The sequence below is a fragment of the Bidens hawaiensis genome, unplaced genomic scaffold (assembly GCF_021521415.1).
Source record: "Bidens hawaiensis isolate Kalapana, Puna unplaced genomic scaffold, B.hawaiensis_p1.1 tig00025972_1, whole genome shotgun sequence".
Taxonomy (NCBI): Eukaryota; Viridiplantae; Streptophyta; class Magnoliopsida; order Asterales; family Asteraceae; genus Bidens; species Bidens hawaiensis.
This window is the reverse complement of record NW_027494169.1, coordinates 598-20,396: the sequence shown is the minus strand read 5'-3', so window position 1 is coordinate 20,396 and position 19,799 is coordinate 598. Positions and strand designations below refer to the sequence as shown.

The window sequence follows — 19,799 nt, the reverse complement described above, 5'->3', positions numbered from 1 at the left end:
GTGCCGCGCCTGCAACAGGTATACTTTGTTTATCTTCATCTGATTGAATTGTTGTTAAACCTTTGCTCCTTTGAATGTTTGCAGAACCGGCGACGGTAGCAGATCAGCCGGAGGCGCCACAAGGTGCTAAGGCTGCGCCGGGGGCTGCTTCGGAGTCCCCTGTTCTACCCTCTGAAAAGGGTAGAATGAATTTTATGGCGATGTTCGCCGCGCGAACAGAATTGCGCCAAGGTATGTTTTGCACACTTGTCTTCTTTACTTTTCTTTTGGATTCAGTCATAAACCATTTTTCCTTGTTGATTTGTTCATAGGAGTTGTAGCTGGCGTACAAGTTGCCGGTGACACTCCTGGCGGCGTTGGCGGCGCCGCTGGTTCTGGTCCTGCTCCTGCTAGTGCTGATTCTCCCCTTATTGGGGTTACAAAGGAGCAGGAAGCCGTATTGCGCGCCGAACTGGCGGCGTCGAGACCTCCCTCGCCTCCTCCTACGCGCAGCCCTCTCCGCGATGCTGGTTTGGAGCCCCCCAGGTCGCAGGAGAAGAGGCCTATTCAAGAAGATGAGGAGGATGAGGGGGCTCAAGCTGAGGACTCCTTGGGAGACCGCGCCAGCCCTGCGATGCCACAAGTCTTCGCAGCGCATACTTCTGGTGGGGCTGGCGCTGACTTTTCTGCTTCATCCCCGCAGGTATGTTTTAATTTGTTGCTCCGCTGCGCGTACCTCCATATAAGTATGTTTATGACTTAGAACATTTCTTGTGTTTTGTAGGAAGGTGACCACGTTTATCGCCCGAGATGGAATATTAATGAAGACAGTTCCTTCCAATCCATGGGCGTATGCGAGGACTTCTGGGCTCATGCCGTGCCTCCTACTGAAAGGAGGTATCAGGAGGAGCGCACCCGCGCTGACTTGCTCAACGATCATATTTTCGCTGGGTCAGCTTTCTTTGCTGCCTCCCAAGAGCTTCATCGCGATTATATTAAAGTACGCGATGCTCTTGTGGCAGCCCAGCAAGAGGCTAAGGTGGCTGCCTGGAACCTTTCTGATGCTCGCGCACGAGCTGAGAAACTCCAGGCGGAGCTCAGTGAAAACCGAGCAAGCGCCAACACCGCCTATATTAAGCGCGGGCATGAGCTCCAAGCTGCGCGGGAGAAGCAGCAGTTGGCGGAGGCCGAAGTTGCCAAGTACGCGCGTAGAGTGCGTGTCTTGGAACAGCAGGCTGAGGCGCGTGACCAAGCTATCGTCCAGAGTATCACTGAAAAATCATCACTGGAGAGCGAGGTTGCGCGCCTGAAGAGGGAGTTGGCGGCCGCGCAGGCCGATAGAGATGAGGCCTTGGCGACGGCGGCGTCCAGCCAGGAAGCACTTGGTGCTGCGCAGGCGGAGAAAGAAAAAATTTTGGCGGCAGCAGCGTCTGATAAGGAGGAGCTAAAAAAGACTAAGGAAACTGTTGAGTTATTAAACTCCCAGGTTCCTGTCCTCGAGACGTCTGTTGCTGGCCTCGCGCAGGATCGCCAATGGCTGGTGTCACAGGGCATAACTCGCTGCGCTTTGGCGATGAAATATTCCGCCGAGTTTCAGGCCCTTGTGATGGACTGCAATGCCGCCGCGCGCTTGGTGGGCCGAGCTGAAGGGTTTACGGATGGGTATGAATATGGCATGTTGAAGAAGAACCCATCCGAGTACCCTTACAAGAGCGACGCGGCCTGCGCGGACATGGCCGCGGTGGGGGAAAAGTATATGAATACTCCCATCCCCATTCTTATGCAGGTACCTTGACCTTAATGAGTTTTACTTGATTAATTTTCCAAGTGTTTTGTACTCAATACTTTTCTATTGATTTTGCAGATTGCTGCGCTTGCTGACCAGCCCGACCTCGGCGCGCTAAAGAAGTTGCTCGATGAATGCGAGAGGGCTGGTAGCGATGATGGTGGCGCGGGGGATGTTGCCCCTGCCAGCGGCTCTGGCGCTGCGAATAAATCTGCTCCTGACACCGTCGTGATAGAAGACTCCAATGAGGAGGAAGAACTTGACTATGGTCAGTTCGGAGATGAGGAGCAGGCCGTGCCAGATGCCGCGGGAGATGATGAAGGTGATGAAGTGGCTGAAGTCGACGTGGAGACTTGAGAAGCCCTTCATCAAATTTTATATATTTAATTTTTTTATACTTGTAATTTGTAACTCATCATACTTGTAAATTTCAATGCAATGGAATGAAACTTGTTTTCTCTTTTTCACATCTTGCGCATTTTCATTCATCTCCTCATGTTTGCTTGTATAGATATAAGATATGCTTGCACGTTAAAATAAGAACAAGGTTGTAAGGAAATTATTCACTTAACCTCTGTTCTATTTTGTTTGTGGTTTCGCAGTATCTTGTTTATGCTGACATGCGCGCTAACTTTTTCATTATTCCTTTTTTTTTTGCGCGTCGTTGTCGCGCGGTTTTTATATGGAAGTATGAGTCTAGCCATTACATGTCAGCGTGTGTTACTCAGATATCCACTATGATTCCGCGCGCGACCTCGACCTGAGACCTTAACATGATATGGCATGTACTTTGCCTTAGTTGTGTTTAAGGATTTTTATGATCAGGCTGCGCGGGATGTAAGATGGATGTTTATGAGTGTTTTGAGCTAAGGCTCTTTGTTTTGGGCTAAGGCCCTGACGTTTTTAGAGTTAAGACTCATTAACGTGTTTGAGCTAAGGCTCGTAAGTTTGGGCTAAGGCCCTGGCGTTTTAGAGTTAAGACTCGTTAACGCGTTTGAGCTAAGGCTCGCGCATGTATGTTTTACTTCGCTTTATTTTGCTTTGAAGTCAATATAGTGTTGTCATATTGCTCCAAATTAATAAAGGAAGTGTGAAACATGTATGCAAAGGTAATAGAACAAATATTGAAAGATAGCGCGAATCATCATTCATGATGGCTTAAAAGCCTTGATTACATATTTGAACATTTACATGAAGCATTTTCTAAGCTGTGCCGCGTTCCACGCGCGCGGTATCTTTTTTCCATTCAAATCTTTTAAAGTGTACGCGCCTTTCCCCAAATCTTATGAAATTTGATAAGGTCCCTCCCAATTGGGGGACATTTTTCCTGGGGGTATCACGCGGCTAGCTTCATTGTTTCGAAGGACAAAATCATTTTTCTTGAAGTGGCATTCTTTAACGCGCTGATTATAATATTTTTCCAGCTTTTTCTTGTATTTGGCTTCATTGATGATAGCCTCTTCTCTGCGCCCTTCAAGCAAGTTGAGGTCCAATCTTCTTTCGCGCTCGTTATCAGACTTGCTCATCATGAGTACCCTATGGGATGGGCATCCAATTTCTGCTGGGATCATAGCCTCTGTCCCATAGGTTAGGCTGAACGGGGATTCGCCATTGCTAGTTTTGCTTAATGTCCTGTGCGCCCACAGGACATTAGGTAACTCTTCGACCCAAGAATGGGATTCCCCCTCCAACCTTTTCTTAAGCCCATTTAACAAACTTTGATTCGCGCGCTCCACTTGGCCATTCCCTTGAGGGTGGTAGACCGAAGTGAAGATTTGGTTGATTTGCAATTCTTTGAGCCAGCTGGAGATCTTCCTGTCAGTGAATTGTTTGCCATTGTCGCTCACAATTTCCATAGGAAGGCCAAAACGGCAAATGATGTGGCTCCAGATAAATTGCTTCATCGCCTCAGCTGTGATTTTTGCTAGTGGCTTGGCCTCAACCCATTTTGTGAAATAGTCTATCGCCACTACCAAAAATTTCACTCGCCCTTGCGCTTGCGGCAGGGGCCCCACAATATCAATGGCCCATTTGTGGAAAGGCCATGCGGAGGTCACTGGAATCAAGTTGTTCTTTGGACGCATGGTGTTTGGCGCGTAGCTCTGACATGCCTTGCATTTTTGGATTTCTTTTAGCGCATCCAAGTACATGCCTGGCCAATAGTAGCCTGCGCTCATTGCCTTGGCAACCACCATGCGCGGGCCAGCGTGTATTCCGCAGATTCCTTCATGAATCTCCCTAATCACATAGCTTGCTTCTTCAGCATCCAGGCATTTCATGAGCGGTCCAAGATAAGAGCGCCGATATACTGTACCATCAAGTAGTTCATAGTTCTGCGCCTTGTGTCTTATCTTTCTCGCCTGTGCGCGATCGTCCGGTAACTTCCCCTCCTTCAGGAATTCCATTATTGGAGTTACCCAGGATGAAGGGGTTGTATGAATTACAAGGACAGATTGCGTCTGCACTGACGGGCTGCTCATCACTTCCACCCTGACATCTTTGCCAAAGTGATCAAAATTAGTTGAAGCCATCTTACTCAACGCGTCAGCAGACTTATTTTCGCTGCGCGAGATGTGTATGATTCTGAAGAAGTCAAACTGCTCAACGAGCTTTTTTGCCTGCTCTAGATATAGAGGCATTGTGTTCTCCTTGGCGTCATAAAGGCCGTTGACCTGAGCTGCTACCAAGTAAGAATCAACATGAGCCTCTAGTCTTTTAACTCCAAACTTGCGCGCAATGCGCAGACCAGCCAGCAGGGCTTCATACTCAGCCTCATTGTTGGTACTCTTGAAGTCCAACCTAATAGCATAAGTATATTCATGATTATCAGGGTCCACCAGTTTGAGGCCTGCGCCGGACCCTTCGTTGTTGGAGGCTCCATCAGTGAATAGCCTCCAAACATCTTCTTCATCATTTGCTCGCGGAGGGTCTACCTCGCGCTGAGCTTCTTCAATCTTTCCCTCTGGGATTTCCGTGATGAAATCCGCTAAAACTTGACCCTTTATTGCTGGACGGGGCTTATAGGTGATCGTGTGTTCACCTAATTCCAGCGCCCACTTTGTCAGCCATCCGGATAGCGCAGGACGTCGCAAGACTTGCTGGATGTTGTAACCAGTCAGAACTTCAATAGGATGACCATTGAAGTATCTATGGAGCTTGCGTGACGCGTGTGTTAATGACAAAACTAACTTTTCCATGATGGAATAGCGCGTCTCAGGGTCTGTGAGCACCCGACTCACATAGTATATTGGCGTTTGGATCCCCTTGCGATCCACCAATAATACTGCGCCGATGGCGCGATCTCCAGCTGACAAGTACAATGTAAGGGTTTCGCCAGGAAGTGGAGCTGTGAGCGCGGGCAGCTTTATGAGACATTCTTTTATCTCAGTGAAAGCTTGCTCAGCCTCAGGCGTCCACTTGAATTGGCTCTTCTTCAAGCAGTTTCTCAAAGTGTTAACGAATGGAGTAGATTTGCTGGCGTGGTTCGCTAGGAACCTGTTGATTGACACCAGTCTACCATTCAGCTTCTGAACCTCTTTCATGGTGGATGGTGAAGGCATGTCAAGGATGGCTTCCACCTTTTCAGGGTTCACCTTGAAACCATCCTTAGTGACCATTACACCAAGAAATTTCCCCTCTTCCGCGCCAAAAGTACATTTGCTCGGGTTGAGCTTCATGTTAACTTCCGTTAGGCGCTGAAGAGTTTCCTCGATGTCTTTGAGCATTTGTCTCTCCTCCATGCTCTTGATCACCAAATCATCAACGTAGACTTCTAGATTTCTTCCGATTTGTTCACTGAAAACCGAATCCATAAGTCTCTGATAGGTTGCGCCTGCATTCTTTAAACCAAAGGGCATTTTTGTGTAACAAAAAACACCCTTGTCGGTTCTGAAGGCAGTCTTGTCTTCGTCCTGTGGTGCCATTTGAATCTGGTGATAGCCTTTGTAGGCATCCAGGAAACATTTGAGCTTGAATGGCGCCACGGAGTCCACCTTTGCGTCGATGTTTGGGAGGGGGTAACAGTCTTTCGGACATGCTTTGTTGAGGTCCTTAAAGTCAATACACATCCTCCATGACCCGTTGCTTTTCTTTACCATCACAGGATTGGCTACCCACGTCTGGTATCGGATCGGGCGGATGATGTTTGCGCGTAACAGGTCCTCAACTTGCTCATTCATGGCCTTCGCCTTTTCATCCCCCATGATTCTCTTTTTCTGAGCAATTGGCTCCACCGACTTGAACGTGTTAAGAGAATGTTGCGCCAAGTCTCGCGGGACCCCAGTCATATCGGAGTGTTGCCACGCGAAGACCGACGTGTATTTTGTGAGCAACCTTTTCATTCTCAATCTCGTTTCATCTGAAATGGTAGCGCCAATTGTGACCGTTTGCTCGGGGAATTTTGGGTTTAAAATCCACTTCTCTGGCGCATTGTCCGCCATTTGAAGTTTCATTCTCCCCTCCCGCGGCGTACTTGTCACTGCGCACAAATGATCGCGATAAACAAATGTTACGCCCGTTGGTGTAGGAAACCCCAAAGCGCCGTGCGCTGGCGACGGTACAGCATTAAATTGGGCGATCGTTCCCCTACCCAGGATCATATTGTGGCATGACGTGGTAGGCAAGACCAAGAAGTTGACAACTTCTGCTCGCTTGTGCTCATCATCCCCCATAGTCAATTCAAACTGAATCTGGCCCAGTGGATGGATGATTTCATTTGAAACACCACAGATTGGTGCGTTCACAATTTCGAGCCGCGCTTGGTCTGCCGGGTCTAACTTTCTGAAACACTGCTCATACATAATGTCAGATTCGCTTCCAGTGTCCACCAGGACCTTTGACACTTCGTAATGAGCAATGTGTGTGGTGATGACGAGAGGACTGCTTATTGAAGGGCCTCCCCTGATTCTTGGGAAGATGACTTGCTGCTCGCGCCAATCTCCGTGGATTTGCGCGCTTCTCTTTTTTGACGTCTGCCCTTGTCGTCCCCCCTCAGCCACACAGATTCTTTTGTATTTCTTGCTGGCAGAGGCTCCTTCCGGTTGCTCATCTTCTATTCTTTGATTTTTTACCAAGTGAGCCAGCCTGCCTGACTTTACATCCTTCTCGATCGCATCCTTTAAATGATGGCATGCGTCGGTGTTGTGGCCCGGGGACCTGTGAAATTCACAATATTTGCCACTGTTTTGCGGTCCCTTATAGTGTAGTTGCTTGGGGGGCTTGAATTGGACATTCTCAGTACTTAACACCTGTGAAGGTGTTTTAGTGAGGGGTGTCCATATTCTTGGCAGAGGTCTGCTAGGATCTCTGCCGCCCTCCCTCTTGTCACCCTCCCCGCGATTACGAACTTCTTTTTGGGGCTGGGGTGAGGTTGGTTGCGCTTGTTTTTCCGCGGAAGAAAAACTTGTTGGCTGCAACCTGGACCATACAGAGTTCTGTTTGGCCCTCTTCTCTTTGCTGCGCGGTGATTCTGCCTGATGCGCTCTTTCTCTTGCCCTGTCTTGGGCAATCTGTTTCTCATTTCTCGCGAAAACTCGCGATGCCTCCATTAACTTGGCCCACGTGGTGGGCATGCCATCTTTGCTTACGAGAGCCCGGCGGAGTTGATCACTGCGCGCGCCTTGTATAAAGGCCACGCGCAGGAGCTGCTCAGTTATACCCCCGATTGCCAGGGATTCCTGATTGAAACGAGTGATGTAATCTTCAATCGTTTCATCATTCCTGCGTATGCAGTGCATGATGTCATCAGGATCGCGCGTGTGCCTGCGCTGCTGTACGAAGTGGGCTTGGAACTTTTCTAATAGTTCCTCGAACCCATCAATTTGCCCTGTCGGCAAGCTCTCGAACCATACCCGCGCTGCGCCCGTGAGGCAGCGAGCAAACATATGACACCATGTTGGCATCGTCCAGCTCTCTAGGTTTCCCGTGTTATAGAAACCTTGCAAAAAGTCATCTGGATCTGTTGTGCCATCATATTTGCCCAGACCACTTGGCATCTTGGTCTTGTGCTGGATGGGAGCCTGCGCGATGCGCGCAGTGAACTTTGAGTGTTTTACCAGGATGGCTGGTCTGTAGGGCGTGGTTACGTCCACTTGCCCTCTGACCGGTGGGCTGTATGGCATGTGCAGATCCAGATCTGCTCTGGCTCCAGGCGCCATGTTCACAGGCGCGCGGAGCTGCGAGCCTCCTGCATGAGTATCCCGTGTCTTCCTCATGCTATGCACTTCTTCATCACTGAACTCAGTGTGTGCAGTGTGAACAGAATGTCCTTCTTCCGGCGCGCGCGGCCTTTTTGTAGTCTGCTTATCAAAAGCTTGCCTTTGTGTTTGGTCGGCTAGCTTTTTCTGCTTGACCATTTCATTGTATTTTTCCATCAGACGCCGCTGCTCGTTTATGAGCCATTCATTTGGATCATTTGTTTCTTCTTCTGGACCCATTGGTCCTTTCAGTTTCGCGCCGGCCATATTTTGTAACGTGAGATCGTCTGGAGGAGTTTCAGTCTGGCCGTGAGGGGTTGTGACGAAGGGACGGTTGCTGGTGGTACGCGTAGAATCACGCGGAACCCTCAGAACTTGCTGTCCGTCGTTAACACCCTCACGTTCAATATCCTCCAGAGCTTGATCAACGTTACGAACTCCAGAAACCATGGTGATTGATTTTTTTTTTTTTTTTTATAGATCTGATGAGATCTGATTGCCGTTTGTAACAGTGGATGGCGCCAATGACGAAACGTGGATCTACTCACTGGTAGCTGATCTACTTTCCTCGGGTGTGATTATACTATTTCACCGATGGTTCTTCTGGGTCTGTGTTCTTCCACCTACAAAATGAACAGCGCCGTTACTTACCCCTCAGAAAGGGACAGAGGGGTCCTCTTTGGGGTAACCCTCCGGCGTGAGAATCAGTATATTTGTGGAGAAGATAATAATGTGTGTCAGAGAATCTCAAGAGTATTGCTGAATAGCTTAATACCCCCTGATTGTGAGACTGTCTGTTTTGTATGTAACTGACTGTGAGTGAATGTGATTCAATATGATTGAATGTGTTATCACTGCTTGTAACTGTCAATGATTGAGTATGAATGTCTCATCAAAGTGGAGTTGATGCTGTATTTATAGTGCTAAGGTTACCACCGGTTGGGCTCAACCTCGTTGGCTTCCTCCAATCGCACTGTGCCACGTGTCCTCTGGGACACCTGGCGCTTTCTCGTTGGTTGTAATCACGTGGTAACACATGTGTCATGCTGAGTTGTCGACCTCTCATTTGGCAGCTGTCAACATCAGCATATTCTTTCTCCTTAAAAAGATGCCTTCTGGAAGGTTGTCTGACGTGCACAATCAAGGTTGCCCTAATCCTGATTTGGATAAGGACGAGGTTGATTATGCGCACGTGTGATATGCGCCCATCCTGAGGATGCGCGAGGTCTTCTCTTTATTCTCACGCGCAGATATTTCATGCGCAGATGTGATATGCACGAGCATGTGATATGCGCCGCGCGCTGATGCGCTGCGCGCATATGTGATGCGCGAGCATGTGTGTCCGGGCAGATGTGATATGCACGAGCATGTGATATGCGCCGCGCGCTGATGCGCCGCGCGCATATGTGATGCGCGAGCATATGTGTGCCTGGGCATATGATGCCTGAGCATGTTTTGTATGCGCCATGCGCATAGGTTTTTGGCTTTGTGCCTTCATAATGTCTTTATCTTGTGGGTTGACCCGCCTTGCTCGGTGTTGAGGCGGGTACATACCTCTTCATGTCTCACTAGTTGTTTGAATGAAGTTTTATTGTTTAAAAAAATGGTTATTAGGGTTCTAGCTGGTCACAAAATTCAACATACCAAATGAGCCTCATGCCAAGCTCAGTTAGTTTGATTCCATTATGAACTCGAAGCACAAAATTCAACATAAGCTTGATTGAGCCTTTATTTATAGCACGAGTGCTCAACTTGACTCGATTACTACTATTAAATATTAAATTATTAAAAATAATATTTATCAAAGTTCAGGATAAAACAGTTTGAAACTTTCAAGTTCGGCTAGACTCAACGCACAACGCTCCCATGAGTGTGTTAATTATTTAGCATTAAACAGTTTGATACTTTCAAGTACGTTTTTGGTGTGGACGAGTGAGAAGGTATGTTTGCACTTTGGCTAAACAAATGTTTATTTATATTGAAATAGAAGGTAAACTGACGTTCCGACAACATACTTAGAAAATGTGAACTCATACTTAAAAGGTGTACCTGTATTTTGCATGTGTTATGGCCCTATGGGAAGGTGATCATCTTGATGTGAGTTTCTCAACGTCTGAAGTGAAGTTAAGATTAATCAAATATTACTTTTAATTAAACTATTCAAGTCGTTTATTATGCTCTTTATTTCTAAATTGTTTTATATTAGTTTATGAACGGTACTTCTACACGTGAATTGTTAACTACATCAATAAGTTTTGGAACATAATAACTTAACATTAAAATATTGTTAATAAAGATAAACTATTAATAACATAGTTTTTCCTTTTTCTTTTATTGATATTATTTTTTTTATTTATTTTTGTATGTGCATGTTTCGATGGCTTAAATTGTATCACGGATTTTAGATAAGGTAAAAAACGAGAAGAAGACTGTTCCTACCATGTGATATATGATTATATTAAAGAAAATTTCAGAAAAAAAAATGTCATAAAATTCAAATATCCATTAAAAGAAAGTATTTTGGGCCCAAACCAAAATATAACAAGTGTCAAATCACAAATGATATCAACTCCAAACTAAACCTTTATAGATTGACGTTAATAGTTTCAAAAGTTTTGGACTAAATAGCATATTAAGAAATTATTTAAGAGTTAAGTTTATCATTTATTCTATTTTATAACAAAAGTTGACCACGGTCAACTATGGCTCCCATAATTAGACAAAAATGCTGTACTTAAAAGATTCAAATTATATCTACATGTGACTATATTTTAAGACATTGTTATTATCAAACTATTGTTCTTATATATCCCACCAATGCATATGATTCAAAGACCATCAACCACCACCACCATCATTCTCATCCATCTCCACCACCAAAGAATCTAATGGTAGCCGCCATCGGAACCACCATCGTCTCATGCGTGTTCTTTTTGATATCCTCCTTGTACATCTTATATTCGTGTAACGACCTTAGTGGATCATGGTGGATGTGGTTCTACATTCCGGTTGCAAGCGTTTTGATGGTGGGTGGATTAGTGGTGGTTATGGTTAGAGCCACCATGGTGACGCTGATAACGGTGTTTGTGATGCTAGCATGTGCGGGTAAGCGTCGTAGAGTGTTGGTAATGGAAGGTAGGAAGATTAGTAGTGAAGTTGTGATTCATTTGTTTAAGGTTTTGATTAGAGAAAGAAGCCTAGTGGTTGTTGCTTGTGGTGTATTTTTAACATCAATGGCCATAATTTGGGCTTCTTAGATTAGAATGAATCATTCAAAGTCATTTTGTTTTTGTATGATTTAGTATTTTTCATTTAACTGTGTATAATGTATTCTTTTATTATTTCAAAAAGTTGGTGTAGATAGTATCAAATTTGAAGAAGTTTTATTATACTTTAATTACCTTGAAAATCACATTATTATGTAAACCAAAACAAGAATTAATTATATTATAATAAATATTGTTTTTTTAACTTCATGTACAAAAATAAGATAAAAAAAAAGTTTATTAAACAAAGAACTGATAAGTAATAACCAACCCCACTTAAACGACCTCATCAATACACTACTAACCAACCAGTAATAGTTTGCTAAAAAAACCGACCACATGAATAACATATGTAACTATTTTCAACCAATCAAATCGGTAGCCACCGTAAAATCTCTACCCAATAACACCCAAAATGTGTTACAAATATAACAAACATATATACTCAAATTGACCAAAACTAAACTCGACCTTGCAAACGAAATAAAAAAAAATACTATATCCGTTTTGTGTTAATACATAAAGAGTATATCCGTCTATATGTACAAACATACACTTAAAGAAAAAACATCGTAAAACCTTTACCAAGTTCAAATCTACAAGTAGAAGTATGACATGTTGACCGCTATAAAGTCTATATACTTCAAAAAAAACATTATATATCTTTGTATATTCCTAGGGATGTCCTCAAATCAAACCCTAATATTATCAAACTCTATGACTTTTATAAAACCTTAAAATGAAAAAACTTACACTTCATAGTCAGACGCCTCGATGGTCTCGACTTTACATAAGTTCACAACTTCTCGACGGGTTTCTGGAGTTAGTTTTTTCAAAATACCCGAAACAGCCAGCTCGTGCTTCCTTTTCAATTCTTCCAACTCTTTTTGCTGCTCATATAACAAATTCTCGAGTTTTTCCACGATATTTTCAACTTTTTCGTCATCATTATCGTTATTATTATTATTAATATCTTCTGTTTTTTGTGTGTTTTCTTCCGAGAAATTTGAAGGAACTGGTCTAAACGGAGGGGTAAAACATCCTTTCGGTGAATCACTCCAATATCTTCGACCCGAAGGTAATCTTTCAAGGGCTAAAAGGGTAGGTGAGCTACAAGGTTTGATGGTCATAGGGGATGCTGACTCGGTTTCGGGATGGTCAAAGGTCGAGTCAACGGAGGGTGTAGGTTCATTATCTTGATCATCAAAGTAATCACGTGGGGCCCAGTTTGGGATACATGAACGGATTTCTGTATCGATCATTTCAGCAAGTGTGGAGACGTCTTGATCTGTTAAGTCCAGTTCTTCAACCATTTCGCTAGCAACCGCTATTGATGTATCGTTGTCGGTATCAAATGGAAAATGAATGTTCCGAATTTGACCTAGTAAACAAATGCAAAACTTCAAGATTTAAAGATGAATAAAATCATAAAAATTTATTATTGAAATAATATTGCTTTTTATAAGAGCAGATTGCAGAAGAAGGTAACCAAATTTAGACTAATTCTATTTTGGATTTCACATTTTTTGCACCCAAAAAAGCTCGAAATGTCAAAAAGTTTTCATTTTGAGTAATCTTGCAAGTTAAACGATTTCCACTGCCACGTCAGCATAAGAAAAAAGTGCAAATGATGAAGCTACCAACACGAGCTGCATCATTAGATTACCCTAAATCGAATTGTTTAAAAATTTAAATTTTTCAAAAAACTTTTTTTAAAGATGTGTGGGTGCAAAAAAGTGACTCGAAATAAAAACGAGAGCAAAATAGGTTTAATATTTTATACAATTAGCCCTTTTGTAATCATGTCCGACAGACCGACACACTTAGCTTCATATAAAATCTTAACCAAAGCCGACCGGTTTCAATCCGTAAAAAAACTATAAGTTTCGACGAAGATAAACAGATAACCTGTAGTATCTTCTATTCGTAGTTTTAGAAATACGGTATTCAAGTCTCTCACTTGACCTTCGACTGTGAAATCTCTACCAACATCCGCAAAAGGTTGGCTTTCACCATTGTCAAGCTTATCGACATCATCTATAAAAAAATCATCAGAAACTTGTAACAAAATAAAAATACACGAGAAAATATTTTGCAAAATTCCTTGCATATATTACCTGGATTTGAATTTGATTGACTTGGTTTATTTATAATGTCCCTATGCTCATCTTGCAGAAACTGATCCATTAGTAACTCCTTAGCGGATAATCTATCAGAAACCTTAGCAATACATTTCTCGAAAAATGATCTGACTTCGGGATCCTTAACTTTCGTTAATGAAGCCGGCTTTACACCCTAAAAAAGATTGAAATATTTGATAAATTCTGATTATTCAAGATACTAATAGATAAAACTATTAACTAAACTTACCGTTGTTACTTTCTTGTAAATCTGAGCAGCATTGGCACATTCGGAATAAGGATACTCAAATGTCACTAGTTCCAGTAAGCACATTCCAAAGGCGTATATATCTACAAGTTCATTATATTCCTCCTCATAAAGCTCGGGTGCCATGAACTCAGGAGTACCTAGATTATATATTATAATCATGAACAATCGCATTCGCAAAGAAAATAAATATGTCACCAAATGAATAAAAGAAAAGTATGTGTTTACCAATGACACTGTGAGCCGAACGCGCCTGACGAAGAATGGCTGCTAATCCAAGATCTCCAATTTTAACTTCTCCTTGATTCCCGTTGACAAAAATGTTGTCACATTTTAGATCCCGGTGTATAACGGGTGGGTCATGGCTATGAAGATACAAAAGTCCCTCCAGTATTTGTTTAGACCACTTTTTTAATGCTCTAAGATCTACATGTTTATGTTTTTTGCGGTACCTGTAAATGTTAAACATTCTCGGAAGTCATATCTACATGCTTATTTGCATCTCTTGTGTTACAATAAATCACACAACTCTATAATTCTCTCTTAGTAAAGCTAAAGACGATTTGTGTTTCGTGTGATTATTCTATGTAAGACACTACTTATTAACTTTGATAATTACCGAGCATTTAGTATGAAGCAATAACGGTGGCCTACTATCATTGGAAGTACTTTTTGTATGGTTGTTGCTTTAATTCCCTAAGTCACATTTTATGTTATCTGGATTACTATAACAAAGAAAGGTTTTGGAGTCGGGGGGTCTCAGTGGGAGCAGCCTCTCTGTCCTCTAGAACAGAGGAATGCTCGCCCTTATCCCACCCTCCTAGACCCTACCAATAGCTTTGCACTACGTGGGCTTCTATTGGATACGTTTGTTTGTTTGTTATAATCATCTGAAGGTCTAAAGGCCACGACCCATGACCACCATCCAAAGTCACCGTTTTTTGCAATCTCCTTGTTGAAGATTGGATTGTAACTCAATCAGTCTTAACCGACACACAATTCTTCTTCCTTACCCTCTTGTATGGTGCTTGCGTAAGGGCACATGAGAATCGGCTATTCGGCTCTAGATTTCATGCAAGAAACTTTCGGTCAAATTCTTTTTGTCCAATGCATATCTTGCCACCATCTATTTCTCGTCTTAGTCAAACACTAGGTAGTCGATGGGAATCACGTCTTCTCTCTAGTTACTGGACAAACATTAACTTTATCTCCCTTGTAATACGAGAAATCACTTAACTCTATAATTCTCTCTTAGTAAGATAAAGAAGGTTTGTGTTTCTCGGGGTTATTTTGAGATGCATATTCCTAAATTATAGTAACGACGAATAGCTAAATTGTAAATATCAAGAAAGAATAATGGTCAAATATTTACAGGCTATCTAAGGCACAGTCTATTAACTTTGATAGTAACCAAACCTTTAAATTTGACAATCACACAATCATCTAAGGCCACCATGCAAAGCAACCGTCTTTAACATGTCTAAGCAATAAAAAAAACACAAAAACAAGGTAAACTTACTGTCTTAATGTTCCAGATGTGAAAATCTCGGTAATAAAGTTGATGTGCTCGTTCGTTGTATCAACCCAAGAACCGTAAAACTTGATAATATTCTTGTGCTTAAGTGTTTTAAGCAAATGGACTTCTGAGTATAGACGCTCCAACTCCTCGGGATTCCTTAAGAAATCAGAAACCTTTACTTGATTCCAAGCTACTTCAATACCTTCCAATTCATCAAATGCTTTATATCTAAATTCCCAGTATAATTAAGAAATCAAAAAGTAAATCTGATAACTCCAATTTCTAATTGCAAATTTCATATGAATTAATCAACAGTATCTAGTGTTGTAAAAACCGCGATTAGTCACCGACTAATCAGTATGCTACCGATTCGATTTTATCAAATTGGACCAACAAATCAGAGGCTGGTCAAAGTCAGTCAAAGCCGGTCCAAATCGGCCCAAATCTTTCGAAATCACTCAAATTTCAATCAAAATCTGTCAGATTCGATCAAATTTCAGTCAAGACCTGTTAAAATCAGTCAAAATTTTAAGTATTTAAAAAATATATTTAATAATTCAATCCGATTAATAAGTTTGAAAAACTACATAAACAATTTTGAAACAATTCGTACGTATAAATAATTTTAAAAAACTATACATAAAATTCCAATCCGATTTACAGGTTTGAAAAACTATATAAAAAATTTTGAAACTATTTGTATGAATATATAACTTCAAAAAATTACATATCAAAATCCAATCCGATCCATCCCGCTTAACCCATATTAATCGCTAGCCCGTACCCCACCACCCAAGTTCTACAACACTGGCATTATCAAATTGAATTCATCATTATAAACTTCAATATTGATGTAAAAGTCAGTCAAAGCCGGTCCAAATTGTTCACAAGCAGTCAAATTTCGATCAAAATCCGTCAAAATCAATCAAATATCTGTCAAGATTCGTTAAAAACAGTCAAATTAGTCAAATTTTTGAAGTATTGGAAAAATTATACATATTAATCCAGTCCGATTAACAAGTTGGAAAAACTACATAAAAAAATATATTATATATAATATAAAAAAATTATATATAAAATTCCATCCGACTAATAGGTTTGAAAAAACTATATAAAAAAATCGAAAATTTTTGTATGTATATATAATTTTGAGAAATTACACACCAAATTCCAATCCGATCAGTCCTGATTAACCCCTACTAATCGCTAGCTTGTACCCCCACCCAAGTTCTACAACACAGACATTATCAAACTGAACTCATCATTATAAACTTCAATCCGATCAATCCCGATTGATCCCTAATAATCACCATTCAGTACCCCACCGCCCGAGTTCTACAACACCAAATTGTCAAATGCAGTTCATTATATTATAAAATACAAATCAAGGATACACTTTTTTAAAAGCCCCTTTGCCCAGCACTTCTTTATACTGCAAATAACCCCAATATCACTATAATATCAGAACCCAAAAATATTAATCAAATTCAAATTAATAAAAAATTAAACCCGCTAACCCGTCCATAACGTCCAGTCGGATCCACCTCGACGAACTCAGTATCCAAATCCTCCGCTTCGTGATCCGACATCGCCAATTCCAATGGCAACTCTGTATATTATTATTATTATTATTATTATTATTATTATTTGTTCGTGAAACCCAAATTGTTTAGGAACAAAATTGAGCTCAAATTGAAGTGATTTCAGTGAACTTACACGCAATGATTTGTGGGTTTTGGCTGGAATAGCGTTTTAAGCATGAAATTAGAATTAGGGTTTTGGGTGTTTGATGAAATTGAGTGAGATTTGAAGAAGAAGTTAAGTAGTTGAATATGTAGGAGGAGTTTGAGGTACTGAAATTGTTCTGTTTTATGTTATGTTCAGATCAAATCTAATTTTAATTATTTAAAATTAATAATAAAGGTTGAATTTGGAAGTATTGATGGAAGTCAATTTTGGGAATTTGTGTGAAAAGATTAGGAGTGTGGTTATTTAACCAAGACCGAAATTTGATTTCTACTTGTATTATTTTGAATGTTTGATATTAGTAACGAAGGATTTGAGCTACATTTTATGAGATTGTCAGTTTTGATTTTGAGTTCACCAGGTTTTTGTCTCACCGATTGGTACACCAGAAAGTTTTGCTCTTGTGATACAAAATGACCAGTTAAGTGATAGTTGGCGGTATGGTTTCCTAGGGGAACGCCCAAGCCAGACTCTGAAGGCAGCGTGGTTAAGACAATATATTATAGCCAAAGTGGAGCAACGGGGTTCTATAAATTGAGAGTGTTGTAGCTTAAACACAAAAAAGAAAGTTGTCGTTCTAAATAAAAGAAACTATGTTAGTTATAAACTTTTATACAGATGGGTTGACTGTAAAATTGAAAAAGTTGAACTGTTGAACCTTGGAACCAATATTGGCTTGACTATGCTCGATTTACATTTGATTCTAATATGATCATAGCCCCAAAGCGCTCTCTCTCTTTATCTTTTTTTATTTTTTTCATTTTCACAAGTTTGATGTGAATAGGTGATTTAACTTCGTTTAATTTTCAGGTTTTAAAAAGAAGAGCAAATAACCCAAATACTTGGAAGGGTTTTTCATTATTGAAAGGGACCCAAACTCTATACGTATATTTTCATGTGAATTTTAACAATAAGAGAGAACTATTTTTTTTTAATGTTTAGCGTTTAAAATCCAATTTATCCGAAAACAAAAGTTGAGTCGGCTCTTATAAGAAACATCTATTACTTTATGACCAATATTTTAAAGTTGTTTCTAAATGTGATTTGAGTTCAAAAATCCACCAAACCATCTATTATTCTTAAAAGAGGAGTTTTTTTACCAAAATAGGGGAGGAGGAAAAAGTATTTACAAAGTATTTACTAAAATAGGTTTTTCTTTACTAACTTATCTTTTCTTACTCTTACTTTAATTAATAAAATAATTTCTATTAAAAGTTATATGTAAAAAACATAGATAAAAAATGAATTAAAAATAATAAAACCTTTTATTTTTCATTTCGTTTAAAACAAAAATTTTCATGGAATGCTTTTCGAAACTGTATCTATATTCATATGTTTTTTTATCTAAACCAATAATAAAAACTCTGTTTTATTTTTTTATTATTTTGTTTTCAATTGCTATTTTTTAATATGTTTTCTCATATATAAGTGTTTAAAAGCTTAGTTTGACATGATATCGATATTGGTATCTATATTGTTTAGTCGGAATTGGTTTGGTTTGCTATCAATATTGGTAAAGTACACTTGCACCTGTAAAGCTTACGATATAAAAAATCAAAAAACAAATGCCGATACTTGTTCCAGTAATATCAATATTAGTATCGAAGTTCTGTCAAAATTGGCTCGGTTCGTCATAGTACCAATAAAGTAATAAAGTACTATTACTCGTATAACTTATGATATAAAAATATGCTTTAGTTTGAATACAATTTTGTATTCAACAAAGTTTAAACCTCAACGCGAAGAATAAAAATTGAACACAACTGTGTATTCTTCTTCTTTTTTTTTTACGTTAGCGAATGTAAATTATTTTTTTGCGCATATTACTTATTGCGTAAATATTAAAAAGAAATTTTAAAAGAAAAAAAGACAATAATAATATAAAGTTTTTATTTTAAAACATATGTTTTATCATAAAACAACTCTAAAAATTTTATTATTTTTAGCATAAAAACAGTTGTATTATAGGTTATACGCTTGATATATAAGAAAAAAAAGCTAGAAAAAAAATACAATGAAAAGGAAAAAAATTACGAACATAATAGTTTTATTTTAATAGTTTTTAATAAAAATAAAAAATAAATAATATGAATATAAGAAACGGAAACTTATTTTATTTTTAATATATTTGTTTTTAACAAAATGAAAAATAAAAAATAAAAGTTTTATTATTTTTAATTATTGTTTTATCTATGCATTTTACATACAAGTTTTAATAGAAGTTATTTAATTATTAGCAAATAAGATTAGGAATGAGAAAAGATAAGTAAATAAAAGAAAAACCTATTTTGATAAATATTTTTCAAATCACCTATTTTGATAAATAATTTTCCCTCCTCCCCCATTTTGGTCAAAAACTCCTTAAAAGAGTCCAAATCAAATTTTTATATTAACATAAAAGGTGCTTTTTAACACAAGCATCATCACAGAAGTCGTCAGATGTTGCCAAGTTAATTAACTATAAAGTTACGAGTGTACAACCTAGTTAAGAGTACTCAGAATTACTTGCTTAGTACTCAGTCTAGACAGAAAGTGTTGAGTATCACTCATTGAGTAGTTATCCGCCAAGACCGATATTTGCAACATCGAATACAAATGCTTTAAGATAAAGTAACTTTCATTTTCAAAATATTTTACTGTTCATTCATCACTTTCCATAACTCATTTTAAAGGGTGTTTTAGAGATTTTACTTTAATCATACTTTAAAAATAGAGAATTATTATGTCAATATACAATATAACAAGTGGTGCTCAAACAAATACTTTTTTTCCCGCATTTGATGTCCGTGACTATAATTATTCCCATGACCATATGCTAGGCCTCCATTGATAAAAACATCAAACAGTATCAAATTTAATAAAAAAAATTTGACAAACAAATAAATTAATAAAATAAAAATAAACCATCGTACTCCTCTCTT

At 39.7% G+C, this 19,799-nt stretch overlaps 2 protein-coding genes across 2 annotated transcripts; one reads left to right on the top strand and one right to left on the bottom strand.

Moving 5' to 3' along the window:
* Positions 1 to 10,847: 10,847 nt before the first annotated feature.
* LOC143572570 (uncharacterized) lies at positions 10,848 to 11,216 on the top strand. The gene has a single exon (XM_077057697.1). It carries the CDS (start codon positions 10,848 to 10,850, stop codon positions 11,214 to 11,216), a length of 369 nt encoding a protein of 122 aa, XP_076913812.1.
* Positions 11,217 to 11,682: 466 nt separating this feature from the next.
* On the bottom strand, positions 11,683 to 16,744 carry LOC143572569 (putative serine/threonine-protein kinase WNK3). Its single transcript, XM_077057696.1, has 8 exons — positions 16,650 to 16,744; positions 16,527 to 16,564; positions 15,133 to 15,360; positions 13,842 to 14,065; positions 13,596 to 13,753; positions 13,343 to 13,520; positions 13,134 to 13,262; positions 11,683 to 12,606 (listed from the first exon to the last, which is right to left on the bottom strand). Exons 1-8 carry the CDS (start codon positions 16,719 to 16,721, stop codon positions 11,975 to 11,977), a joined length of 1,659 nt encoding a protein of 552 aa, XP_076913811.1. The 5' UTR covers positions 16,722 to 16,744; the 3' UTR covers positions 11,683 to 11,974.
* Positions 16,745 to 19,799: the final 3,055 nt, after the last annotated feature.